Here is a 26,999-nt window from a genome sequence, read left to right on the forward strand (position 1 = left end):
TGGATTGTTATACGTGGCACCATTTCCTGGTAAAAATGAGAAGCGTGCTTGTTCAAGTATTCAGTAGAAAGCTGACAATAACTGGCGGCGGCACTACAAGAACTCGACACAAGACTTCATTTTTCGTTGGCGGTTTCTTCAGAGCAGAATTTGTTTTGACACGCACATTACTATTTTTCTATGGTTGAAATAAACCAGTCATGCGCATATCCTAAATATCGGACATGGATTACTGAAATCTTTTTACCTTCCCTTGCGGAAGATGTGAAGCGCCTTTTATATTCTCCCGAAGCTTATAAAGAAGCGGCGCTTCGGAGTGGATCATTTCGCCAGCATCTCATCCATTTTACAAGGGTAAATGAGGCAAGATTTTCTAAAGGAGCATTTCCTATAATATAGTAGGTCATACGGGGATTTTGCTAAAAGTGCCTCCGTTACAATACTCTGGCGGCGTTTCTTTTTCACCAATAATATTTATATAATGAGCTGTGGCCGATAGCATAATTGCAGCCATTCAGCTGGATAATCCACTGAAGCGGACAATAATTGCAGGAAAAATGGATATGTATAATGGACAAATAAGAAAAATTCACAAATTATCTTTCGAATGAAGTTTGTAACGAGGCATATCGCCATTTGCAAATTGTTACCAGCGTGTTTGCAAGGCGTATACACTGCCCTACTAGAAAATCCTATTTGTTTTCAAACGGGTTTCATCAAATAGGGTTATGGAACGGGACCCCGTTTGATCCTGTTCAATCCTGACCTGTTTAAATCCTGTTTATTCCTGTTTAAACCTGACCCGTTTAAATCCTGTTTAAACCTGACCCGTTTAAATCCTGTTTAATCCTGACCCGTTTAAATCCTGTTTAATACTGACCCGTTTAATTCCGTCCTATCTAACTCAGACCTGTTTGCCCCTGTTCAGACCTATATTTTGCGACATTCATACCAGGTCCTTTCAGAATGGATTGATGTTGCTTAATATAATTTACTCTTTAAACCTATTATGTACACTTGTGTATTTGCGATCAGCATTGAAGAGAAGTAGATCTGCATTATGTTTGCAACAAGAATGCCACTTTCACATGTAGGTTTGCCTGGTAGATTATTTGACACGAAGATGAACACAATTTTCGGCATAAATTGATTACCACTACCAACACTGATGTGATACATCATGAACAAGTTTTGTATGACCCACGAGTACGTTCTCTATGTATGACCTGCAAGAAAATGCACCCTGAAGAAGACTGTACCTCATTTTAATATTTACTACAAGTATGCAAATGTAATTCTTGCAAGTTTAGTATATGTTCGATTACTTGTACTCGTCTTAATGCAGTGCTTTTTGCTGTAATGGTTTGTTCACAAATCCACAGTAAAGCGTAATTTTGGGATGAAAAATGTCAGGCAAAGTATTGGCATGTACTTGTAAGTGAAAAAGACAAGTATACTTTACGTAGCTATTTCTGTACACCCACTTGAGCTTTCATTAAGCCTGAAGTCCTCCGGCCTAAGTAAAAGCATGTCATAAATGTCCCAAGCACTGTTTATTGGACTTTCGAACGGTATTTCGATGCATCCAGTCTGCCGAGAGAAGACCGCTGGAGTGGGTTGCTTGGGTGAGAGCGAGCAGGGCACCTGAAACAGTAAAGCCAATAATTTATCTTGACTCATGCAACAGGTTGGCACATAGGCAAATTTGCCTATGTTCCCACAGATAAGAAAGGTTCAGCATTCCGGTCATAGGAGATAATGAATAAATCTTATTGAAAATTATGTGGTTTCATGCAATGCCTATGTTTCAAGGGAACATGGATTACTGTGGGAGAATAAGCTGTCATAATTAGCAGGCGATTGAAGCAAGTGTTATAGGAAAAAGATGGACACATCGTTTGATTTACAATAATTACTAGTATTGAAGCAACAGCACACAAACATGAAATACCTTTAAAAACAACACCGACAGGTTGAGATAATAAATTATTCAGAAACTAAACCCTTCTGCCAGCAAAATACCGTAGTGTACTGGCTTTGACATTGCGCTGCTCAGGCAGAGGGCATGGGATTGAATCCCAGCCACAATGGCTGCATTTAGATGGCAGGGAAATGCCAAAACCCCTATGTAAGGTCTATTGGGTACACGTTAAAGGAGACTAGGGATCCCGCCAACTTGAAGTTATAAAAACCGGGGTAAATTTCGAGATAAGCAAACTCACAAAAGTAGAAGGCCCTGGCCATGAGAAGACCATATAAAGCCTTTTAAGGTAGGTGCCAGCAGCCGCAAAATTTCTTGCAAAAGCGAAATATAGCAGAAGCGGTATTTTTCTGTAGATCACTTTTGCAAGGTATTTTACAATTTGACACCCGACATGTTGGGCATCTACGGGCAACAGCAATTCTTGCACAGATCATAGCAAATACTGTTGCACCTAGGTATACATAGACACATAGGTATAGGTACAGTCACCCACTGACTTTCCGGACTCCGAAAATTCGGACATGATTACTCGGTCTGCTTCACGGCACCGCCATTCTCCCCATGGACCATAATGTATAACAACTTCCGAAAGTTCGGACGCCTTGCAACCTCTCATCTGATTTTTCGGACACTCCTTGAGCCAACTTGATCGAGAGCACCATGCACCGACTCTGACCGTTGCATGGTTCTACTTGCTGAACGCCATTTTTGTTTTGAACGGAGCCTCCTTGCTGCCCCACGAAGTGGCGCTACTGCAAATCCCTGCTCATCATCCATCGTTTCAGCCTGGTTTGTAGCTACAGCAGTTCCGGTCTCAGCTTAGTATGCCATGTCAAGACAATCCAGCAGCTGATTTGTTTGTTTCTTCGTGCACGACGCTGCGAGTAGGCCAGGTTTTTGTTTGTCCAACTGATGTCGGCGTGACGATGTTTGACGAAGCAAGATGGGCCAATTCATTTCACTAATATCTAGAATAGCTACCTGTAAGCACCATCTACCTTTCAACAACATTTGCAAAGCAAAAAACCTCATCCTGAAAAGTCTGCACATGAAGACACCAGTAGAATCATCAGCGTGGGGCCTCAAGATAATTCGGCAAGCCAAGAAATTACTGACAGCACGAGTGCAAGCATGCCAACAGGAAATCAGTGGCTGAATAATGCACCTTCTACCAATTGGTAGACAGTGCATTTTCGCAAAGCCCTAACTATAGCAGATCATTGTTCAGGAGTTCTCGAATGCACAACTCTATGCCATTTTCACGCCGACTCTAGGGAAGCACCTCTGCACAGTTGCAAGAAAAAAAGCTAGATGCCCCAAGAGAAATGAGCCCACTCAAGCCATGGAAGTTATGTTTACCTTGTCTTCCTACAACTACTCAAAACCTAGGACTGCTGTTTTGCACAAGGGAACAAACGTCAACATTGGTGACTCGCCCAACACAAGTGGTCTGCGCCGTAGAAGGTGCCATCAGTCAGCCCACAGATGAGGCCCACATCAGTGCTGTCAGTGTGCTGTACAAATTGCAGAAGCACAGCCTACAAGCTTGTCTGCCTTAGTGTGATCGCACCAATGAACGAAAACCAACGAATCAAGTTTGTTTCGTGCCGAGAACAGTTGCCTCATGCTGGATTTTCCTACAATTCTTTCTAAGCACAGATAATGCTTGGTTTGTTGTGTAGGCATGTAAATAATGAAAAGGCCTGCATCACTATCTCTGAAAAAAATCATGTAACAAAGCACGTACAGTACACAGGTGCAGTGTCTATCACATACCATTTCGTGCAGTAGAGGCTACATCGGATAAACCGGCCAATGTATAAATGACTGGCAGCGTGACCAAGCAAACTTGATGCGTGGGTCAGTTAGCAGTGGTAGTGCACTGCTCTCGGCGCACATGCACCTATGTTTGAAAGCTGCTTGATCGTGACAAAATATAAAGACAAAAGCGCTGGAGAGATATCTGAGGCTTTTCTTATATGTATGACGAGGAACCTAGCACTAGCTCCCCAAGCAGAGAATTACTAGACAGTGAGACTGCTTCTTATCATTGTAAAACAAGTGTCACGCTCACCATGAGATGCATCCTTTTCGTTTCTGTGCGACCAGCATGTATTCAGATCTATTCTCCCCCTTTCACCTTTTGCACAATATCACTGTGCGAGCAATAATACTGAACTGTTAGTAGCAGTCTGTCATGTTGCCTCCTTTCTTTCCTTGTGAATTGTGTGCTAAATAAGGCTTTTTTTTGGTGAAAGAGTGTTAGTTTAACGCATAAACTAGCGCCATGGCACTTTGCACTAAAGGAGTTATAATTATCTAAAAATATGTCCATGCAGAACAGTGTCAAAAGAACACCTTAAAGAAAGAACATGAGCGTATCTATCATAAAGACCAATCCTTGTCTTTTTTCCTTAACATAATTTTCAATACCGATATTGAAGTACAAGCTCACCATATTATATTACCTTGTCAATGAAGCAAGGCACAATGGTGCCCAACTGTCGCGGGACCAACTTGGATGTGGAGATCAGCGCAGATCAGCAACATAGCATGGTCTGTTTACACTTCTTCTCCAGGTCCAGCAATACCTATAGCAGCTATAAAACAAGTGAGCTTCGAATCAGAAGCGAAACAATATAAAAAGTGACACTGAACAAAGCAACTTTCGTTGAGCATAAATAGGATCGAAATGCTGACATCATGCCCATAAGTAACTTCACTTTGAGCAACAAAGCATCCAATTTAAGAAAGATTATATGTATGAGCTATCTATGTGAGAAAGATTAATCGAACGCCCTCTATTTGCCATACCCCTCCCTTTATGCATGGATGTCTTCCTGACTGAGTGAGCTGGGCTGATACCAAGTATAGTGTAATTAAAGGTTGTCACTTGGTGGGCTAATCCCGATACCATTGCATGACTTGTACAATAATTTTAATGTGTATTGTAATGCTGGCCATCCTGCAGGCACTGCAACATTATAGCACCCATAAGGCTAATGGTATTACCTGATAAGGTTAACTAATAAGTGTCCCCAGAAGCATAACTCGGCATGTATACTCGGAGGCCATTATTATAAGAGAAGCAATAGCAGAGGTGAAGCTTTATCCTGTGCCATATGCAAAATGGCCGAGCACGCCCAGCTTTTTGGTTACATTCTCACTTGTGACCACTACAACAGGCTGACTGACATGCGTAACCAGCAGTTTGTAGGACCACATTTTCATAACCTGCAATTTTTTTTACATCTGAAGAGATCAGCCTCAAGCTCCATGATGCGCTGCACTCGAGAAGCATTATAAACTGGCAACATTTAAATGCTATGCTGCATGGTTTGTTGCATGCTTTAGGAATTTACTTATTTATTATACACATAGCTCATAGACTCCAGTTGGAGTATTGCATGAGGTGGCAAGAAAACAAATTCTGAACTAACAAGGAGAACATTCAACAAAACAAGTCAGACCAAAGAAGAAAAAATAACATACTCTCATAATAGGACCATGTATCTGGCAGCTAGCTTATAAAAAAGACAATTAGGAATGTTTTACTACTGGTAGCGCTTTAGGGGATGGAATGTAGAATTCCAAGCTTCATACACTTTTAAGCCACCTTTCGTGGCTTTTTGTTTTGAAGTCCTATTCTCTGTACTATTATAGAAATGAATACCCTCCTCCAAAATTAAACGAAGGAAAACATGTAATGCACAGTAATGTAACACACTAATGTAATGCACAACAGTGAATACTTAGAAAAATGTAATTAAGAACATGGAGTCTATGTGGGCACAGATGTTAGAAGTCTACATGAAAGCATAATAATAAAGGTGGGCAAAGCATTTATGCTTTTGTCGGGCAACCTGCAGCAAGACATACAGGTAAAAGGATATGCATGCCTCACAACACAGTCCCTAAAAATATCTGTCACAATACAGTGAGTAGGTATATCATGCATATCTACAATAGCCCCTAATTATATTTAACTCAGAGGGGGCTACCTATGTAACTTGATCAAACTGAAGGTGGGCCAAATTCTAAATATACGATTCAAGTAGACAGAAAATGGACATATGAAAATGCATCTACAGCAAAAGTGTTGTACATTATGTCATACCTGCCAACCTGTGAACATAATATTTTGTAAAAATGCTGCAGACACTAAATTCTTTGTTGGGGACATAGCACACATTATTTTAAAGCTTGCTCTCAGCACCCCCATTGTTGCATACACACACACATTATTAATAAAGGGAAAATCGCACATCTACCCGCTCGTAGCAATTGCTACAAAAGAAACCCGTACGGATTCCTCGAAAGGAAAGCCTCACATTTGAAAAAAAGAAACAGTCCAGGTCTGGGACTCAAACCCGGGACCACCGCCTTTCCGGGACAGCCGCTTTACCATCTAAGATAACCAGGCGGCTAGCAGATGGCCCGGCGAAGTCGAATTTGTCGACAACATGAAGCAAAGGCAAGGGTCTGACGTAATAGTTCTGCGGAAACGCGCAAGGTGTAGAGAAGTAATGAATAAAGGGGAAAAAATATTACGTCAAACCCTTGCCTTTGCTTCGTGTTGTGAACTAATTCGACTTCGCCCTGCCATGTGCTAGCCACCTGGTTATCTCAGATGGTAGAGTGGCTGCCTCGGAAAGGCGGTAGTCCCGGGTTCGAGTCCCGGACCAGGACGAATTTTTCTTCAACTGTGCGGCTTTCCTTTTGAGGAACACATACGGGTTTCCTTTGTAGCAAATGGCACGAGCGGGTGGATGTCTGATTTTCCCTTTATTAATTACTTCTCTCCACCTCGTGTGTTTGCGCAGAACTATTATGTCACACACACATTATCAACCATTATTTAACTTGTCGTGCAGCACAAAAAGCAGCAGCGAACTTGAAACCAGTAACTGACAACATTGTTTTTTTTAGATTACAGAGCTTTACGCTGCTTCAGGAATTTATCTGACCAAACTTCCCAAAAGCAAGTGCCCCTCTGATGTTCTCGTTAGAGGTATTGCATCGTTAATAATAAAGCAGTACAAGTACCATTACAATTAATTTTTACATGCATTTTAACAATGTCGTGCCATCAATCTCTCAACAGCTTCAAAACATCTTAACCAACACAACTTCATTGTCTTTCTAAATTGACATTCATAAAATTGTAAAATGAGCCCACATTTGTAAACCCACGCAAAATTCAGGAGAGTTTCCAAACATAGATGATACCAACAAAATCTGCAGCTCGTGTAAGTGGCAGCAACTGCTTTGCACACACCTTGTCACAGCATGCACATCAGGTACTTTTCCGTGCTGTTGAGGCTGCAGAAGTGCCGCAGGTGCATATGTGGAGGTGCCTCTGGTTCACAAAATCTTGCCATCCCTAAAAAATATTAAATGCTTAATTTATTGTAATCCCTGCTGAAATTGCAAACTTGTGATATAAAAAGATCACGTCACATTTTGAAAAAAGTCTCATACAACCAGTTACATGAAGCTGCAACTGGTTGTGCAAATATCTGATTGTAACATCACAGGCGGTTAAATAACGCGTAAATCGAACTGTAGCAAACATGAATCTACTATGAAAAGGTTTACACAAACGTACAGCTGTATAACGTGAAATGTGAATTGTACAGGCGCCCAAATCTTTTAACTGGCGTGCTCGAGCGGCGACTTTTCCGTGCGTCAGCGCCGTATGACGGGGCGCCGCTGGAAAGAGTCTGAGGCTAAGCGCATGCGGACAAAGCGCGCTCAGCTGGGCCCATCGTCTGCTAAGCTGTTTCCAGCCTCGCCCCGTCATACGGCGCTGACGCACGGAAAAGTCGCCGCTCGCGCACGCCAGTTAAAGATTTGGGCGCCTGTACTATCAAAAAATTCCGTAGGACATGAAAAGCGTTCCAAAACCTAATTTGTTTATGCGGCGAAACAAAGCACTGCTCCCAAAGGACGATGCGCTCAAAATTACAACAGACCACCTCTTTTTCTGGAGAGACAATACAGAAAAGAGAAAGATTTTTCGATCAAAAAGAAACATTGCTTATGTAATTTCGGCTTCTCTGCAAGATCGGAAGCCTTTACAAGTACACGAAAACACACAGGACACTAATACACGTCACCTGACGACACTCTATAAACAGAATAATTTCCATACAAGCTAAAAATCTGGCCATGCGTCGACGAAGGAATCGGGTGCTATCTCGCGCAGCTGTTAGCTGTGAAGACGACACATCGACGTACTACTTCTAGAAATGCCTATACCATTTCTCAATGAAAAATTATGTACACAAACAGTAACTTTCTTTGCTTGAATTTTTATGCCCATTTATATCAAAGAACCACCCGCGCTAGCGTGCTTCATAGGTGAAAGTAAATAAACCACAGATAGAGCTGTTGGTAACATGAATACGTTTTAGGGCAATTTCCATGGAACTTTTTGCTAAATGTGCACTGCGGCATGAAGAACAACCATTTGAAAAGCACATTTATAATTCTTGCTGCTTTACAAATCCGGATTCGGTTGTTGTACGGATCTTGCGATACGTACAACAGCGCACACTTCACGAACCATAGACAGGAAGAATGCGCGCAAGCGCCGGACTTACCTTTCTCGGCGTACTCGGAAAACGCTCCTTCTAGTGTCACAGGTGCCGCGGCATCGACTGCACCAACGGTTCTTCCGGCGCACGCACTGTCGAATTGCGGATCAACTACAGGACGTAAGAGCACAACTTTCACCAAATTCTTCCGTACAGTGCGATACGATGCGACAGTGCCAGAGGAGGAGATCCTTTTCATGAGCCCGGAACAAAGGAAGCGCGAAGGGTCATATCTTCGACATCGGCGCACCACACGAAGGATACTGCGGGCTACATTACGCGGTCCCAGGGGTTTTGTGATTCTCAATGCATACAAAATGCACCACAATTTCTCTCGGCACAGCGTACACACGATTAAACAACTACATCGGACGGCGTCAATACACAGCAAGCACTCACATGTAGCGACAACTGCAGACGGCAAAATAATATCACCTGTAACTTTACCGGTGCTACCTGTGGTGCCATCTGTAGGCCGCCACCGAAAGCGACCGTGCTATCGGTGATCTCATGGATGGTGACGGCGTTGTATTTCGATGTTATGCGAGTCGTACAGCGTCTTGTACGACGTGTTTCAGCAACGTTGCTTTTAATAGAGAGGACAGCAATCTGCGTATACGCGGTATAAACGTCTCACCCACTTGAAAAACACAACAGGAAATTTTCAGTCTGTCGTATTTTGGGACGTTGTGACTGTCGTTCTGTTCTCTGTAGTGTGACGTCCTGTAGTCGAAAATTCTGTAGTTCCTGATCAATATTTGATTAAAAATTGACAGAGACCACTTTAAGGATATGTAAAATTATTAATACGAAAAAAAATAAAAAATAAAGAAGTAGAGAAAAAAATGCGTTCGCCTAGGATTCGAACTTCAGATCTACCGGTCCCGAGACAAGCATCTTACCACTGCACCACACCGAATTTTTTTTTTCTTTATTGCCCGATTTTCAGTACACAACTATTTACAAGAGGAAACAATCACCGAAACAAAAAACAAGATACAACATGCGTTTGCTGTTGGGCACGTATTCAACCAGTATCGTACTGGCTGAGTCTAATCAAAATTCGCGCAAATTAACCAACGGCTCTACTCTTGGGAGCCACTCAGGTGGTTCCTCTGTCGCCTTATGGAGAGCGACAAACCAGTGCATCTGTTCCCTGAAATACATTCGTGCAGACCGCGCATCTTTATCAACATGGTATCCCGCCATTCTCGCGCGCCAAATACAGTGGAGGCCCAAGAGCATAATTAGGTCAAAAGGCACCCCGTCCTCGTTATCTATGCTTAAGTAACGAATGCCATACGCGTCTAGTGGAAATTCTTTCTTTAGTGTCCTCTGCAATACATCCCAGAAGAACACGCCTCCCCAACAGTTTAAAAAAACATGGTCTATTGTCTCTGGCTGCTTGAACTGCACCACACCGAACATAGCTACTATTGAATTGTTTAAGCTATACCAACAGTGTAAATCGCTGTCTGGGTTGCTGTTTACATTTACATTTTAAAAGCCAAGATGCGCTTTCACTTCACCGCGTCAGCTGCCGCATCTCTAGATGAGCAAAAGTGTTGTTACCATCGACAGGTACATCGTGGAGTGCTAGACCATCGATTTTTCTGTAACGATATCCATATTTGATAAGAAATTCAGAAGTAGACAACGGTGACCGGGGACACTGAGGGTTGTTACTGCTAATTTCGACAGTTGTCTCTTGCTCTTTACACTTTTGAGCTCGCATATAATTCGTGTTCAATGCTATATAGCTACATAAACACTCGTGGGTGAGTCTTCATCCCGGCAGAATACTGGCTTCTCACGGCAGCGCTGTACCAGATTAATGAGACCCGAGCGAGACAGCTTTTCACGCAACTTTGTGGAACAATCCAAAACTTCCTTTCCGCTTCGCATAAGCTTGTGCAATATTTCTGGGAAATTAACTAATGTGTCAGTGTAACCGCACATGTAAGTGCACAGGCCTGTGTGCCCCATCTTACCAAATAAAACAAAGCGGATACGCAGCCATTCCCGCAGATGGTGTGATTTTGATCAGCGGCCGCTTTTGAGGAGGCCGGTAGGGCGTTGCTGGTGCCGCGTCGTCACGGCACAATTATAACAATTGGCCACGTCAACTTTAATACCGGTGTCGGTGCTATCAATATTGCCGCCTTCAGAGAAGCACGATTGAATACCGCGCAAGAGAAAAGTACAGTGTACACCACCGATGCGAAGCTGACATTTTAAAGGGCCGCGACGGGAAGTGCTTCTGTTGCGACTTCAGAACTCTTGGCCGTCGCGACCGAATGTTTCTGTTGCGACGTCAGCATTGCTGTCGTAACGCCAGAAATGTCTGTCGCAACTACAAAAACGTTAGGAACTTCTGTCGTACAACAGAAATTTCTGTAGTTGCAGCAGGAATTCCTGTTGTCTTTTTCAACTGGGCAGGACCGGGAATCGGTTTGAAATTCGCAGCTAGCATATCGCAGTTTGGTCTGTGAATGTTCCGAGGTGGTCACGCAATTTCTGTAGAGCTTGATAATGGCCCCAATTTAGCACTAGGGGCTAAATTGTCAGGATGTAGAACACTAAAAAAGTTCCTCCCCAGTTCTATTCAAGCATTAAACTGGTATGCATGATACCATCCAGTGTGGTTGCCACAAAGCTCCAGATTAAACCAGCTTTTGTGCCAAACAGGCGACCCTATATGGTGCCACTGCGTCCAGTATAAGCCAGTTTAGTTGCGAACAGGGCCCCTGTTAAGACCCATTTCTGCGTGAACTGGTCGTGCCTATACCTGCTTGCATGCCAAACGGGACCCCGCTCAGACCTGTTCGTGTGTGAACTGGTCCTGTTTATAGCTCTTTGCTTGCCAAACGGGACCCCGTTCAGACCTGTTCGTGTGTAAACTGGTCCAGTTTATACCTGTTTGCATGCCAAACGGGACCCCGTTCAGACCTGTTCGTGTGTAAACTGGTCCTGTTTATACCTGTTTGCTGCTAACAGGTCCCTGTTAAAACCAGTTTAAGCCTGTATAACCCAGTTTGAATTTAAATAGGATTTTCCAATAGGGTGAGAAGGAATTTTGAGTATGGCACTTGTTTCGAGAAGTTCATTCTCAATATGAGTGAAAAAATACGTAAGCATCACAGTGAAGTTCTTGCTTTCACGCATAAAATGGGGTTTTTTTTAAAAAGTAAGTGGCAAAACAACGCATTTTTGCCGCAAGCTTCTCGGCTAATAGTTCGAGACATGTGTGACACTTGCGAGTTCTCAGTTTATATGCCTCGTACGATGACCCTCTACTGCTTGTAAATTGCAATTAGCAAGCCTTACATTGCAAGAGCCAGGCGGATACGCCTCTAGTGTGTTAATAACGAAAGAGGCAGTTGGTAATTAATCAACCCAATCGTTTGAACCTATATATAGGGTCCTTCTAGGCTAAACACGAAGCAATTGCTATAATTTGTGGTTGGAAATTGTACTAGAAAATGAAATTATTCTCATCCGATTAAATAGCAATAATGGTAAGTTAAAGGCAATATTCTTATGTAGCACCACAGCCCTGCAAACAACAGCATACGAATTTGTGGAAGAACGCAGAGTAAAGTTATCGTAAAATGTCTAAATTCAAACATTTAGGAGATTTAGGTCAAATGAGACACCCGTGACATGATGGCCTTTTACAAATATTAATTCGAACTCTTCTGTCGAGGTATGTTCTGCACGAAATGCCCAGGTGTTTTCACCAGCATAGTCGTAGAAATCATGTATAATAAGGACACGCAAGTGAATCGCAAGGAAGACTAACTTTGCCTTTAGAGAGATAACTGACGTATTCTGTTTTAAATATATATAGGCAGGCGTACGCATATAAACCTTTCGAAAATGTTACAAAGCCTCTGCAGTGTGTTTAGCGACTGATAAGCATAACGAAGGCTAATATTAGTAACATAACAAAAAAGGAAAAATGTTAATGGCATGTCCGGGCATCTATAAAAAGACAATGAGCAATTACATCTTGGTTACACACAAAACAATATTTGTGTCGTCAGTAAATTCTTGGTTATAGTACTACCTAACTACATTCTTTGAATGTTACTAGTCAGACGATTATTCATAATCCCGTCAATAATATAACAGTATCACTAAAGGGAACTAATTGGGGGATCTACATGGGGTCCCAGATCGGGAAATTATTACGACGCATATTTATTCCTAGTGTGGTTTCCTAAAGTAGTCGTCCATGTAGTCCTCCAGTGTGTTCCCAGTAGTGCTTTCGCAATAGCCCCCGGAAGTGTTGCGGTCTCCCAAATTATTTATAGGAAATACATTTACAACCACCACAACCTCTTCTTTATTTACTACTCCGTTGACAAACGAGGCGACGGTGTCCTTGCTGGTAGTGGAGGTTCAACGCCAACGATCATTATCTTATGGTCCGTAATCTACTTAGATGCATGCTTGAGAAATGCGATTGCATTTTATTGCATTGCAAGCCGAGCCGCGTTGCGCTGCGCCCGTGCTTTTTCTACTGTGGCGTACTTTCGCGGTCGACCGCGCGATATCGCAGGCACCGCCGAGCTAGATGCTCCTGGATCCATATTGAAACACGCAATGGAGATGATCCAAAGGGCGCGTTCTTTTATATACAAGAGGCGAGCCTTTTCCCCTGACGCCATGAAGCGCTAGGCGCGCCGCGCGAACAAGGTGCTCCTTCGTCTCGCGAATGACACCGGCCGGTGTGGCGCCGAGGTAACGCCTCTGGCTTTCACTATAAGGCTTCCTCGCGGTGGCATGGCTTAAACTCCGCCTACCGCGAATCGCATTCCGAATTTTCGTTTCAAATCTATTATGCTTTATAACTCGGAATGTCTACATAACCACTTTCCTAAATTACGACCTTTTTATACACTCTACATCGATCCCACACATAACCACCTACTCAACTATACTTACATTTTAGTGTCTCTCCCAATAAATGCGCCACCACCGCCGGACACCGGCAAAATGCCCAACAAGCCAAGTAGTGCTTGGCACTAATAAACTCCTCCAATCTGTCCTCGAGAAAAATATTGCGAAGTCAACAGCGTATAGCAGGCCTTCCTTATGCAGCAGCTTAGGAGTGAAATTACCGTACCATTGCGAAACAGTGGCCCTAGTGCAGACCTCCAAGCGATAAGTGCAGACCTCTCTAACGCAGAGAGTGGAGAAATAATAATCACACATTGTCTTCGGTCACAAGAATACTGATGGGAAAAATTGCGACATACTTATTTGTTTGTTGCAGTATTATTTCATGATGAGACAACGTCAAACGCTTTACTTCTATTAAAAAGGTATGACGGTGATTTCACGATTCTGTAACGGGGTATTAGTTGTGCAGCTGCACGAACATCAGAGGACGCGTACATATTTGGCGCCTGAAATAATTTGTGCGCACATTATTGTTTGTTCAAATATTTCATATACAGCTTCAAAGTACCAAAGTACCTTTTTAAAGCAATGCATTACTACGAATGAACAGTTTCTCAATAATGAGTCAGGAGATATTCGAATGCATTTTTGCAATGGGAGCTACTTTTGCAACACTCGGAAGTTTCGCAATATACGTTCCTTTGTAGAGAGCGAATAAAGACGTTCAATAAAGGATAAAGGCATACAGCCGACAAAAAGGGTGGATTTGTGATGATGAAGTAGGATTGTTTCATTAAGAAATCTTTCCAGGCAGTGTATGAGAACTTTCTCCACGAAAAGGTATCGAAGTTGAAGACAAAGGCATCGGTGCTGTACAGGGATTTTAATATTGAGAATCTTGATAATGAAATCAGGGCATGCCTTAAAAGTTGTCGCAGCAATTCTGAAAGTGCGAAAACGCACAATACTGATGGGAAAAACTCCTTTCAGCCTCCTTTCAAGCCAATTTTCGCGGCAAAATTAATGTGGCAGCATCACATTAGAAAATGATTCAAAAGCGCCTGACGAAGGTGTAGGTAGGCGACCACTTTGACATAAAAAGTGAGTAGGACTTCAGTGGGTTTCTGCGAAAAAATCGGGAAACGCTCCATCCTTTCAGTTGATGCACAAGACCAGTTTTATTCTATTCAACACTAAAATTCAAAGTCGCTGTTTAGAATTTTATTGTGGAATGTACAGTAGTAGAATTCCTGAGCTCTACTCTCTATGTTTATTGAAAGGTTCTTGTCGTTGCGAGAGCTCTATCTTCAGGCAACCGTTCTCCGTTACCTCTCTTCGAGTCGTATGTCGCACCAGTTTTAAGTAGTATTTTTTAGCTAGCATTGTTCCTGATCTGGCATCTCAGCAACATGGACCGCGTATACACGATCTATTCAGATATACTGACGATTTTTTAAAATTCCTTTAACGCCACGCTACTTCTCTTGCTACAGTAAGGTAGCCTGTTCTAAATGGTTGGGGAGGGGTTGTAAGATTCACGCATTAATTGACGGAATAAGACTGCTTGCAGTTTCTACATGTTAACCCTATACTGTCACCCAGGCGCATGGGTCAGATGCACAGCTCTCGCGCGCGTAAGCAATTAGTACCCTACAACTATCCTAATCTAAGATAGTTAAAGGAGCAATTGTGTCCTTTCATTGGAATCAGGGCTCCGAAACTCCTGTGAACATTCCACCGAAACTACCTTTAGTAGTGAGTTGCAAAGGCTGCGGAGGACTGCGTATCCCGAATTTACCTTGTTAGCAGTAGTCGAAACAATTCTTCAAACTTGAAAGGTATACAAGATGGCAAAGGTAAGTATGAACTTCCCCGCCCAAGCCTTTGACAGTTTCTGACCACCGTTCTCCTTCTCGCTGTCGTCGATCACTCTCCCGGATGCGTCGACATCTCTCTATCGCTTACACGGAAAAACTAAGCAGAGCAGGTCCCGAGGCAAGAACTGCTATATATGCGCAAAGCTCAAGCCCTCTTCTTGCACCACCAAACAATATTGATGATGCTGTTGAAGGCGTCTCTGTACTGGCCCTCCATGACACAGGTGCCACCACATCGCATCGACGAGCGCGTTCGCGCGGTACCGCCGAGGGGAGCCGACGACCCAGCTCTGGAAGATGACGACGCTGGAGCCATTCCTGAGGATGTTTTGTGTTGTCTATACATGAACATGCTCCTGGGAGAACTAGCCCTTACCAGTTTCACTGTAAAATTAAAACTCCATTGCTAATACGTGCTAATACGCGTTCTGCAGGACTGTAAAATAAAAGTTGCTCAATCAATCAATCAATCAATTCCACTCTGTGAAGGTGATGGACGAGCGCAGCTGTGTTGGGCCGCAGGGCGGTACGACTGCACGTACAACAGTGTTATAAAGAAATGTTTTGCACCAACACATGCGCACGTGCTACGGGAAGAATCGCGGCGCGTGCCCTTTCGGCACCCTCTTTATGCCGAGTGACAGCACCCTGGTGACTGCGATTCCCTTTTCTCACGTCCCGCCTCCCTCACCGAAAATAAGTACGACTGAAGTAGGACACGAATCTAGTTGTAGTTTTGACCGCTCTATTTAGCCTAATGTCGCACATCCGGCATCTCAATACAAAGTGACGGTCCACAAAGTATCTCTGAAGCCTCGCGTTGGCACCGGCGAAGTCAGTGTCGCCGTCTCGACGCCGTCTCTTGCACTCGGTGTCGCGGCACGCTCTTGTTCTCGGGTGGCCCGATCAGCCCGACGTCGACGGTAGCATTCGCCGGCGCTGGCGCGTGCTTGTTCTCTCACCGCCGGGTCGGCGGCGCAACATCGACGTTCACATTTTTGCCCCTGCTTTCGGCGTCTTTCCTCGCACATTCGTTTTTCCTCGGACGTACGAACCACTCGCGGATGTCCCATGGCAACGTCAGAGTAAAATGAGCCTCTATCCCCTTATCGTAGAGGGACTACGTCACAGAGGCATGGTTTCAGACGCAGGTGGCCACTAAAACCAGGCATTGATGCGGAGAAACGGACGTCCTTTCTGTATTTGTTCTTTTTTTTCGCGCCTTCACTCTCCGTTTTGGGCTCACTCTCGTGCCTTGTTCCTAGGAAACGGTTTCACCTAGCCTTAGACATCTTCGCTGTAAAATATTACAAATATGGTAAACGTTTGTTCTTGACCCCACAGTACACTTTCCTTCTATTAACAAGGTTTGCATGTCTTAAATGCGGAGGTCACGCTTGGCTCTGTTATATGTTATTGTGTCTTGTGAAGTAGATATGTGTAGGTATATCAGTGGTCTCGTCTCGAAACTGAACTTAAATGCGCGTTTTCATGCTATATTTTGTAGTGCACTTGTTTACAAAACTTTTGTTTGTTTTTTTACTCTCTTTGGTTCGCAGAACATCGCAGATGTTAGTGCTGCTTTAGTGTCTCCAGTACTTATTACTCTTGCGCTTTAAGTTTTGTTTGCCCTGCAAAGAAGAGCAGCTGGTGCAAAAAATGGCGTCGAAGTCACCTTTAATTCGATGGTGTTGGAGTGCTGTTATCTTAGATGAATCAGATACTAACACATAGTGGCTGTAGGGTACAGCCTGAAAATAAAGGCAGTGTATTATCATATAAAACAGAACCCATCAAACTAAATTTTAGACGCATCAGTAAAATAGGAATACTTTACCGTCTGACGTTCAATGGTGCACTTTATTGATCTAGCAGGACGGACTTCAACATTACCAGAGCCATTTCCTATAACTGAAGCAAACATAGCACGTATTTACATTATTATTATTTTATTATTATTATATACCTTTATTCATAAAAACAAGTGGTACAAAGTGCCAAGGCATTAGGAAAAAAGTTGCTACAAAAGCAACTTGACTGGTCCTAATAACCAGAGGGTCCAAAAGGCAGCAGAAAGCAAGGAGCGAGAAAAAAAAAAGAAAAGACGAAAATGAAAGGAAAAGAGGAACAACGAAAATGGAGAAAGGAAAGAGTAATGGCATGTAGTACATAGGTGTCACTTATGCTCTCCGATGTTATTGAACATTCTTAAACCCTTTCCTATATCTTGCAGGCCTTTTTTTTGTCTAAAGGAGTCCAAGAATGAAAGTGGTATGCGCAGCACTTTTTCTTCTTTCAACGTGTTGCATGAGGGGAAATTCTGTAGGTGAGTAGTCTTTTTTTCTTGCTGGGCTCCTCATACACTAGTCTTCCTGTGTACTGTCCGTATCTGGCGATAAAGGTCCAGGTGCTTGGTACTCCCTTGTGCCCGGAAGTCCAGTGTGGAGTGTAGCATCCAGTTCAAATCCGCAACCAGTTCCTGCAGTGGACACTCCTGTCCGCCGCTACAGTCACCGACTGCAGGGCCTCAGCCAGGATGGAATTCTCTTGGAATCCCCCCCCTCCACTAATCTACCCAGCGCCTCCTTTATAGTCGCAAGATGCGATGAACAGTACACAGGACGACGGTGCACAGAACAAACAGGGGCTCTATATTCAGAGACTCGAAAATAATCGGCCGCCACAATTTTATTCTCTGCAGGAAGAGGCGTGCTTGCTCTCATGTCTCTAAGTAAATTTTCTGTGGCAGTTAGCTTATTTAGTTCAGAAAATATTTTTCAGTTTTCCTCCTACACCAGCGGCAGAACAATATTATGTTTGATAATCTATAAGGTCCCTGAAAAATAATGTGTAATAATAATAACCCCCGGGTCGACTCCTCCTTTCGACAATATCTATAGAATGTCTAACTACGATGCTCTGGATTTAATATATCAGATGAGCATGCAGATAGAAAAACTGGAAAGGATATATATAAAAGGATATATGGAAAGGAAAGTAATCCCCATTCACAAAACCGGACCAACCCATGATCCACACAACTACAGACCTATTTCACTTACATCTGTACCATGCAAAGTTATGGAGCATATAATATACACACATCTGGTTAATTTTCTTGAAAATAACAACTTCTTCACAGTTATGCAGCATGGATTCCGTAAAAACTTCTCTTGTGATACTCAGCTTATCCTCTTCACTAATGCCCTACATGCCAATTTAGATTCTGGTTTTTTAACAGATTGTATATTTCTCGACTTCTCTAAAGCATTTGACAAAGTGAACCATGCATTGCTTCTTCATAAATTAGGCGTTCTAAACATCGACCCCTCCGTAATTAATTGGATTCGCGCGTTTCTGACATCACGTGTTCAATATGTAACCACTAATGACGCTAACTCACCTTTAGCCCCACTTGACTCCGGCGTCCCGCAAGGGTCTGTGCTCGGTCCTTTATTATTCCTAATTTATATTAATGACTTGCCCACTCACGTTTCCTCGAACATTTGTCTTTTTGCGGATGACTGCGTCTTGTATCGCAAAATAACTAATTCTTCAGATATTCTACTAATTCAGGAGGATCTCAATAACATAAATGAGTGGTGTCGTACATGGCGCATGGAATTAAACATTAGAAAGTGTAAGACTATGAGGATTTCTCGTACTAACGTCATCTGCCCCACCTATACGCTAAATAACATCCCACTAGAATGTGTAACGTCATATCGATACTTGGGGGTTCACATTGCCAGCAATCTATCCTGGAAAACTCACATTGATCACATAACATCTAAGGCCACTCGCACGCTGGGATACTTTCGTCGAAAATTTTCTCAAGCACCATCATCACTAAAACTCTTATTGTACCCAACTTACATTCGCCCACAACTAGAGTACGCGTCATCAGTATGGGACCCCGGTCATGACACCCTCATACACTCTCTAGAGGCAATAAAATTGGAGGACGCTTAAGCTTCGCCTTCAAGAGTGGAACGCGACAGCGTTGCCGTCGACCCGCCAAGGGGTGTAAGACAATGCGCTCAGACAGTGATCACTTACGAGGCGCCCCGCATCGGACTCTGCGCCCACCTATCACGCGGTGAGCGTCGAGCAACGCAGCGTTCGGCGCGGCAACGACACGCGCGCCTGAACAAACGGAACGAAGCAAAGAACTCGGTGTCTCGGAGGGGGAAACGATCTACGCCAGCCAAACGTCGTGATCGGCACGGGCAGAGAGATAGATAGTAATCTAAAGAAAGGAACGGCGCTTGATTCTGCAACCCGTGTGGGAGCACGGCGAAGCGTCGTCAGGGGAGAGGTAGTCGGGGACGCGAGGCGCCTGGCACCGGTCCGCGCACAGCCCCAATGCGCGCACGGCGCGCCACCTGTCGGGGCAGCGCCGTACATTGAGAGGAGGGGGTCTATTGTTTGCCGCAAGATGGCTCTGCGTGTGTGGTAAGCGCAGAAGAAATGTAGCGGAAACGTACTTCGCTATTCGTGTAAATGCGACTTCTGTAAGTTAGATGCTCATAATTACCGATATACACCGCAGTATAACTTTCTACGGCTCGTTTCTAAGGCAACACCGCATTCACTAGACGCGCTTTTGTACCGCTTTCAAGCATCGAACTCGTGGCTGAGTGGTAGCGTCTCCGTCTCACACTCCGGAGACCCTGGTTCGATTCCCACCCAGCCCATCTTGGAAGTTGCTTTTTATTTATGAAGTGCCTGCCATGATTTATCGCTCACGGCCAACGCCGCGGACGCCGACGCCGACACCCGACGCCGACGCCGACGACACCGGCTTTTCTGCGACACGAGCTCCTTAACGCTATCGCGTTAATACAGAATCGATCAGCCCGTTTCATTCTCACCAACTACCAAAGAACTGCGAGTGTCACTAACATGAAAGCTCTCCTTCACCTCCCGCTGTTATCAACCCGTAGAAAACTATCTCGCATATGTCTTTTCCATAAAATCTACTACCATAACACATATTTACGCTCTATCTTTGTCCAACCACCACCATACATTTCATCTCGCATAGACCACCGCCAAAAGGTAAACATTCCGCACTGCAACACCGTCGGCTTTTCATACTCATTTCTTCCCCAAACGAGCAAAGATTGGAATAACTTACCCGCATTACTTACAAGCATTATTGACACCAATAACTTTAAAAGCACAATTCAAAGCTTCATGTTATAAATAATTGTTGCGTTTGCTTGTTCTGTATAATAACTGCTTTTATGCCATTGTTTTTACATTATTGCTTGTATTTTTATATCGTATGTTCTTTCCTTTCTTTATTTTGTTCCGCCATGTATTTTTGCCACGCTCACAAGTTTCTATTTACCATTCTTGTTTTGTATACGATGTTTTTTGCCATGTTGTTTGCCTTCCCTCCTTATTTTGTGATTGCCTCTGTATTTACTTACTTTGCCCCTCCCCTCTGCAATGTACAACCGTACCTTGAGGGTATGATAAATAAATAAATAAATAAATAAATAGTAGGGCTACGGGTTTTGTGCCTAAAGATTATACAATAAGTTTTATTGTAACAGATGCCAAAATTAACAAAGGACCATGGTGCTATTGGGTCAGACAGCGGTCGCAGACGGGGTGAGCGCGACCCCAACAGGTAGCCTCCTTAACGTAACCTCCTCTCGGCGGGTTAACCAACCAGGGAGGTCTGACCCACACGGAGGTATAAGAGCTCATGTGGTACGTCGGAGGTTTTCTATTTCCCGGATCAGTCATCCACGGGCGTCTTCAGGAAAATGTGTAAGTGGGTATGTTGTAATCTGTGGGTGGGTTGGCATATCTGCTTCAAGGAGACCCGGCAGGGCTGCTCTAGGCGCCCACTGTATGCGTATGAGGATATTCGTAGTGGCAGAAAGACGGTGAATACTGTCTGAGAATAGAGTGGACCGAGATACCCTACATATGTCGTGGATGGCGTGAGTAGAGTCTGTGCGAATGATGAGTTGAGAGTATCGAGCAGCTTCGACAGTAGGCAGCAACGCGGCCAAGCCATCTCGTATGGCAGCAAGCTCAGCAAGATAGGTCGGTAGTACAGGATCGGCAACATACGAGTGAGTCTGGCCTGCCTCTGGTGTCAATGGACACATGAGGGCTTTGTGAATCATGGTGCCATTAACACTGGCATCAGTGTTTGCTACGAGAGTCACATGGTCTTGATTATTATCGGCGCGACGATGGCGAGACACTCGGGCATTCGCCTAGCGAGGAACCGGGCTATACAGACGCCCAAGAAACTTATTGTCACTTAATTGTGCCCTCTTCCACGGAGCCACATCGGGTCTCGTAGAGGCTGGATTGTCTATTTCGTGTCCCATGTACCGGGCCAGTGAAGCAGCCGAGCAGAAATTTCATGGCTTTAGGTTGCGCACGCATCGACGTTGGTGCACGAGTTCGTCGACAGTGTTGAGTTGGGAGTCGGCCTGTAGGGTTGGCAACGGTGTGATACGTGGTAATCCCGTTATGGCCCGCATAACTTCGATATTAATGACCTCAAGGCGAGCCCATTGTGCCTTCGTGTGGTGATGAAACTGGGCTATGTAGACGAGTCATGGTTGCAATTCAGAGCGGGCTAGAAGGCGAGCCATGTTTGTGCTCGCTCCGCCAGATGTCTTCGCAATTCGACGTGTCAAATGTATTATTTCTGTGGCATGTTTCTTTGCTTTCTTGACCCATGGTCCCCAAGATCCGGAGGAATTGATTTCACGGAGAGTGGAAGCCTCGTGTAGTGGTTGTTGATGCAGAGTTAACTGAAGAGGCCGGACTGCCAGTAAACGGCGCTCGTACTTGTTCGCTACTGACATGTACGTCGTCTGGTCTTTGGAAATTCGAAGCCCTATTTGAACACACCAGTTGTGCGTCACGTTTAGGGCCTCTTGGAGCGCTTGTTCTTGGTGGCAGATTTTAGGATCAACTGACCAGACATTGATGTCATCTGTTTACATTGTGTACTGTGCGTTATATATCGTCGCTAGCTACCAAGCTAGTGGAAGCAGAGCAATATCGAAAATGACTGGTGCGAGCACAGAGCCTTGTGGGACACGGCGATTTGCGACGAACTGACCTGCTTTGCAGACAGGGCTACTGAACTGAAGATAAATGGAGAATTCCGACAATTGCTTCGTGACTCACATGGTCATATGCTCTACGAATATCCATTGCCAGAATGGTGCGAATTCTTCGGGAGAGGCCTCCGATAAGAACCATACGAGATAGGTACGCAAGGCCATCCTCTGCGCCTAGATGAGCACGGAACCCGATTTGGCCAGGGTGATACCAGGAGTACTGCTCGAGCCACCATGTAATACGTGTCGCGATCGAACGCTTCATCAACTGGCCTAACGTTTAGGTTAGTGCGATTCGACGCAAATGAGCGATATTACCTTGGGGCTTTCCGGGTTTGGGAATAGGGACCTTTCTGCATGCCGCCAAGAAGCCGGGATAACTCCTGTAGCCCAAACTTTGTTTATGGCCCCCAACAGCACTTTGTGAACCTTGCCTTCCGTGTTTTTATAAAGTTCATGCGGCATGCCATCAGGTCCTCGTGCCTTACATGGCTTCAACAGGTCCATTGCCGCAAAAATTCCGCCATAGTGAAGACAGCTCGCATACCCTCAATGTCGGAGAGTATAGGCGGCGTTCTTGCGTCCGCGGGATGGCATTTTTGAACACCGAAAGGAGAAGGCGTTTTGTCTAATGCCGGAAAAACGTGTGGGCAACAGTTTCTGCAAATACTGCTGCTGTCTGGCCCGATGCTAACAGGGCGCAGGCTGCGGGTTCAGGAGCGCGCGGACCACGGAAGGTGCGCCTAATAGAGGCATAGAACGACGAAGGTCCGAGAGAAGAGCACCAGTCTATCCAGCGACCACGTTCTAAGCAGTGTTCATGGCGCCAAGCTACTGCAGTAAGGCATTGGGCCTCTAACCGAAGGGTATTTGATGCAGGGTCACGTTCTCGTGCAAGTTCTGCTTGGAGGCGCGATGCCCAGAGGGGCAGAAGGTGGAAATCAGGAGCGCTTCGCGATTCATCAACCCACGACGCTAATGCCGCCTTAATCAACTAATTAATCAACTAATGCCGCCTTAAGACAACGGGACAGGTCCCGGATGGAGTTGGATACATTGCTTTCTGATACCGCCCTGTATCGATCCCAGTCCACCACTCGACATAGTCGGTGGCGGTGGCCTGTTCCGTCCGAAGATGAGCCGAGGTAAATGGGATGATGGTCGCTACCCCAGCAGTCGGGTTCACATGACCACGGGACGGTCGTCCTTCCGAGCCCGGTGAAGATAAGTCCGTTGAGTGTGCCGGCGCGCGAGGGTGGTCACGCCGACGAGTAGGCACTGACACATTATTAAGCAGAGTGAATTGGCCGTCCATTAATGTGTCCAGCACACACGTACCACGCGAACTGGAAATAGCGCGTCCCCATGTGACGTCGGGCACGTCAAAATCTCCTGCTCCCATAATGGGGCAACCAAGATGTTTGTGTCGTAGGTGCGCCAACCAGCCGAGACACAACCGAGCCGCACGACCGCTGATGGGGCGGGCATGGTACGAAACGATGTTACCGTCCGTGCGTCGGAAACAAACCAATACGGCCACGACTTCTTGCCATAAATTGCACCACCATGAAATATCAACGTGGGTCTGATGAAGAGTGCATCTTACACAAGCTGCAGCCTTTCCTGGAGGGAAATCGGGCGTAGCAACATTGAAGGCGATGAGTATGCCAAAAATCCTGAAATGGATGGCAGGCCGTTTGATTCTTAAAGCAGTAAAGACCAAAGACGCAGCTTCCCATATCTCAGACGCTGACGCACCTCTCCTACCTTCTCCGCGATGCCGCGACTGTTCCACTGTAAGATGCCTTCTGGCGCACGTGAAGACGTACCAGCCATAATAGGATAAGATTGGCCTGTAGAACCGAGGTGAGATGCTGGAGCTGTTGCACAATGAAGCGCAAGAGTTCTTGGCGTGAAAGTGGTTTCGACACTATGGTATGAATAACTTTATTTAGGTCCCTCAGGACCTAAATAAAGTTATTCATACCGTACCATACAGATGCCTGGTTACCATATAAGCAGGACTAGACATGTACGACGACTGCGACGACCGCGCTCCGCCAAGGCGACGCCGGAGCACTGTATGGCGTTCCTTGAGGCATTGGATTTCCTTTTCAAGGGTGGGCAGGCGAGCGCCGATCTCGAACTCCTCGTTTGCCAAAGGAAGCGTCGTGTCTTCTATCGATTTCCATGCCCGTTGTGGTCGGGAAGGGGACGACCTAAAAGCTGCGCGAAATGTAGGAGTGGATGCATCATTGTCGCTGTGCTTGCTATTGTCACCTGGCTAGCGTCCTCTTAGAGTGAGGCCAGAACGGCGTATCGGTTGTACACAGGGACTTGTTTCATTAAATAATCTCGAGGGGTCCTTGCTGGGTGTCGAGAATGGCGTTCTCGAGCCTTCTTTGAAGCCTTCGACTTCGTAGGACACGTCGTGGAAATGATGTCATGATCGTTTGTTTGGCATAGGCCGCACCTAAACGACGCTGACGGTTCAGGTTCCATGGTGTCGTCCTTGGGTGGGTAGGGGCAGGATGATTTCATGTGTCCCCGTCTAAAGTAAGAGTAGCAGTACAGAACGGAAGGCTTGAACGGACGCGGGCGCAGTACGCAGCCGTAATACAGGATATGTTAAGGTGGAGAATCAGGACCTTGAAGCACGATTAGCCACGTACGAGCGCTTCCTAGATAGCGAGCAGCCACGACCTTGTGTGTCAGATACGATAGTTCCTGCAGGAGCCTCTCGGGTTCTTCGTCAAGGCCAATTCCATTAACCACGTAGCGTCCTCAATCGGTACCACTGGCGAGGTGCGCCTGGACTGGAACTACACATTCTTCCGAGACTTGTATTTGTTGCAGTCCTTCTAGTTTATAAACTAGTGCCATAGCAGACACCCATATTGAGATCGTATTGGTAGGTTTGTGTAGAGCGAAACCTCGAAAGCGGGAAGTCTCGAGGCAGGGGTCCTGGGCCGCTTGAATGATACGGTTGTGCAGAGTGGAAATGTCATATCTACGACGAGGCTTGATGACCACTTTTTACCACGATGTTGTTGGCGACACCGGAGACGCACGTGTCGGTCGTGCGACCAGGCCTTGTGATGATCGAGGTTTTTTTGGGGCTGCTGGCAGCTACATATTCATCCGATGGAAGGCCAGTAGCTTCCTTCGTTCTCTTGCCCGAGGGGCGCGCCATGACAGCAGGGCTGTTCTGCTCCATGTCGGTGGTATCCATGCTCAGGGTGCGGCCTTCGAGCGTTGTACGTGTCCCCATGAAGGAGACGTTCCTGACTTGGATGGCAGTTGCATCGGAAATGTTCCGCTCCCTCGACGCAGCGGACAGCAGCTTGGATGCTCCGCGCGGACGCGGCGAGTGCCGCGGGGGCACTCGCCCTCGCGAAGCTGCGCAAGAAGTCGAGCTGGACGACTATTAAACATATAGCTGCATGACTATTAGACAACACAAAAGTTCACAAGCAGTGAAATAACGAAAAAGAAAATAAAACGTAATAAAACGCGAAGGCCGTTTTATGCACGCACATATATAAACATTTTTTGTATAATGCCATATTAACCAAAATGTAGAAGGGCTTCTGATATATGCACTGAGATATTGCACAAAACTGGGTGACGTGTATGACATTGTCATGAGAACTAAGGAAACCGAAAATTCACTGGCAAATTTCTTTATAGAAAGCCATACAAAACAACAGGAACTTATATACCTGCATAAAACATTAAAAAATGAGTGCCGTGTTCATTATTACTGAACAAAATGAAAAAAGCAGACATGGTAAAACAAAGATAACATTGCACTAAAGACGAAATACACATTTTCACATTATTTTGCACGTGGCCACAATTTGAGCAACGGTGGCAAGGGTGAGCAGAAGGTAGTCAGCTTTTGCAACAGCACATAGAAAACCTTCCCAGTAAGGCCTATTTCTCAACCATATACGAAGTGAAATGAGCCAACAATACGAATTTTCTTTCAACACGAATGCAATGCATAGCAGTAAAATTATCTCACTTAAGGCACTAAGTCATACCTTGTATACTGCGCACTCCTTTGTGTAATAAACACTAACTGCAAAAATCTGCATGTAGGACACTCCTAATTCTCATGCTTAGCAGAAGAAAATGGCGTGTCATGCCTACACATCAAGGTTGTTCGCGCGGTTTTCCCATCGGTAATTACTGAGAAAATACATAAACAGGACAGGCAGACAGACAGACAGACAGACAGACAGACAGACAGACAGACAGACAGGCAGGCAGGCAGGCAGGCAGGCAGGCAGGCAGGCAGGCAGGCAGGCAGGCAAGCAGGCAGGCAGGCAGGCAGGCAGGCAGGCAGGCAGGCAGGCAGGCAGACAGACAGACAGGCAGGCAGGCAGGCAGGCAGGCAGGCAGGCAGACAGACAGACACACAGACAGACAGACAGACAGACAGACAGACAGACAGACAGACAGACAGACAGACAGACAGACAGACAGACAGACAGACAGACAGACAGACAGACAGACAACG

The 26,999-nt window shown here is 45.2% G+C and overlaps 1 protein-coding gene and 1 long non-coding RNA gene across 3 annotated transcripts in view; one reads left to right on the forward strand and one right to left on the reverse strand.

The window, feature by feature from the left end:
• Positions 1–26,999, forward strand: part of LOC142563140 (uncharacterized) — a 94,251-nt gene that overhangs the window by 7,988 nt on the left and 59,264 nt on the right. For both annotated transcript variants that reach the window (XM_075673686.1, XM_075673685.1), the window contains exon 2: positions 17,602–17,694. In XM_075673686.1, the coding sequence (XP_075529801.1) occupies positions 17,631–17,694 (64 nt within the window). In that variant the 5' untranslated portion in view covers positions 17,602–17,630. The remainder of the gene's footprint in view (positions 1–17,601; positions 17,695–26,999) is intronic.
• LOC142563139 (uncharacterized) lies at positions 1,576–8,996 on the reverse strand. The gene is made up of 4 exons (XR_012824306.1): positions 8,590–8,996; positions 7,263–7,367; positions 4,453–4,584; positions 1,576–1,644 (listed from the first exon to the last, which is right to left on the reverse strand). It is a non-coding gene; the product is annotated as an uncharacterized LOC142563139 (long non-coding RNA).

This window comes from Dermacentor variabilis, chromosome 11 (genome assembly GCF_050947875.1).
Source record: "Dermacentor variabilis isolate Ectoservices chromosome 11, ASM5094787v1, whole genome shotgun sequence".
In the NCBI taxonomy this organism is placed as follows: Eukaryota; Metazoa; Arthropoda; class Arachnida; order Ixodida; family Ixodidae; genus Dermacentor; species Dermacentor variabilis.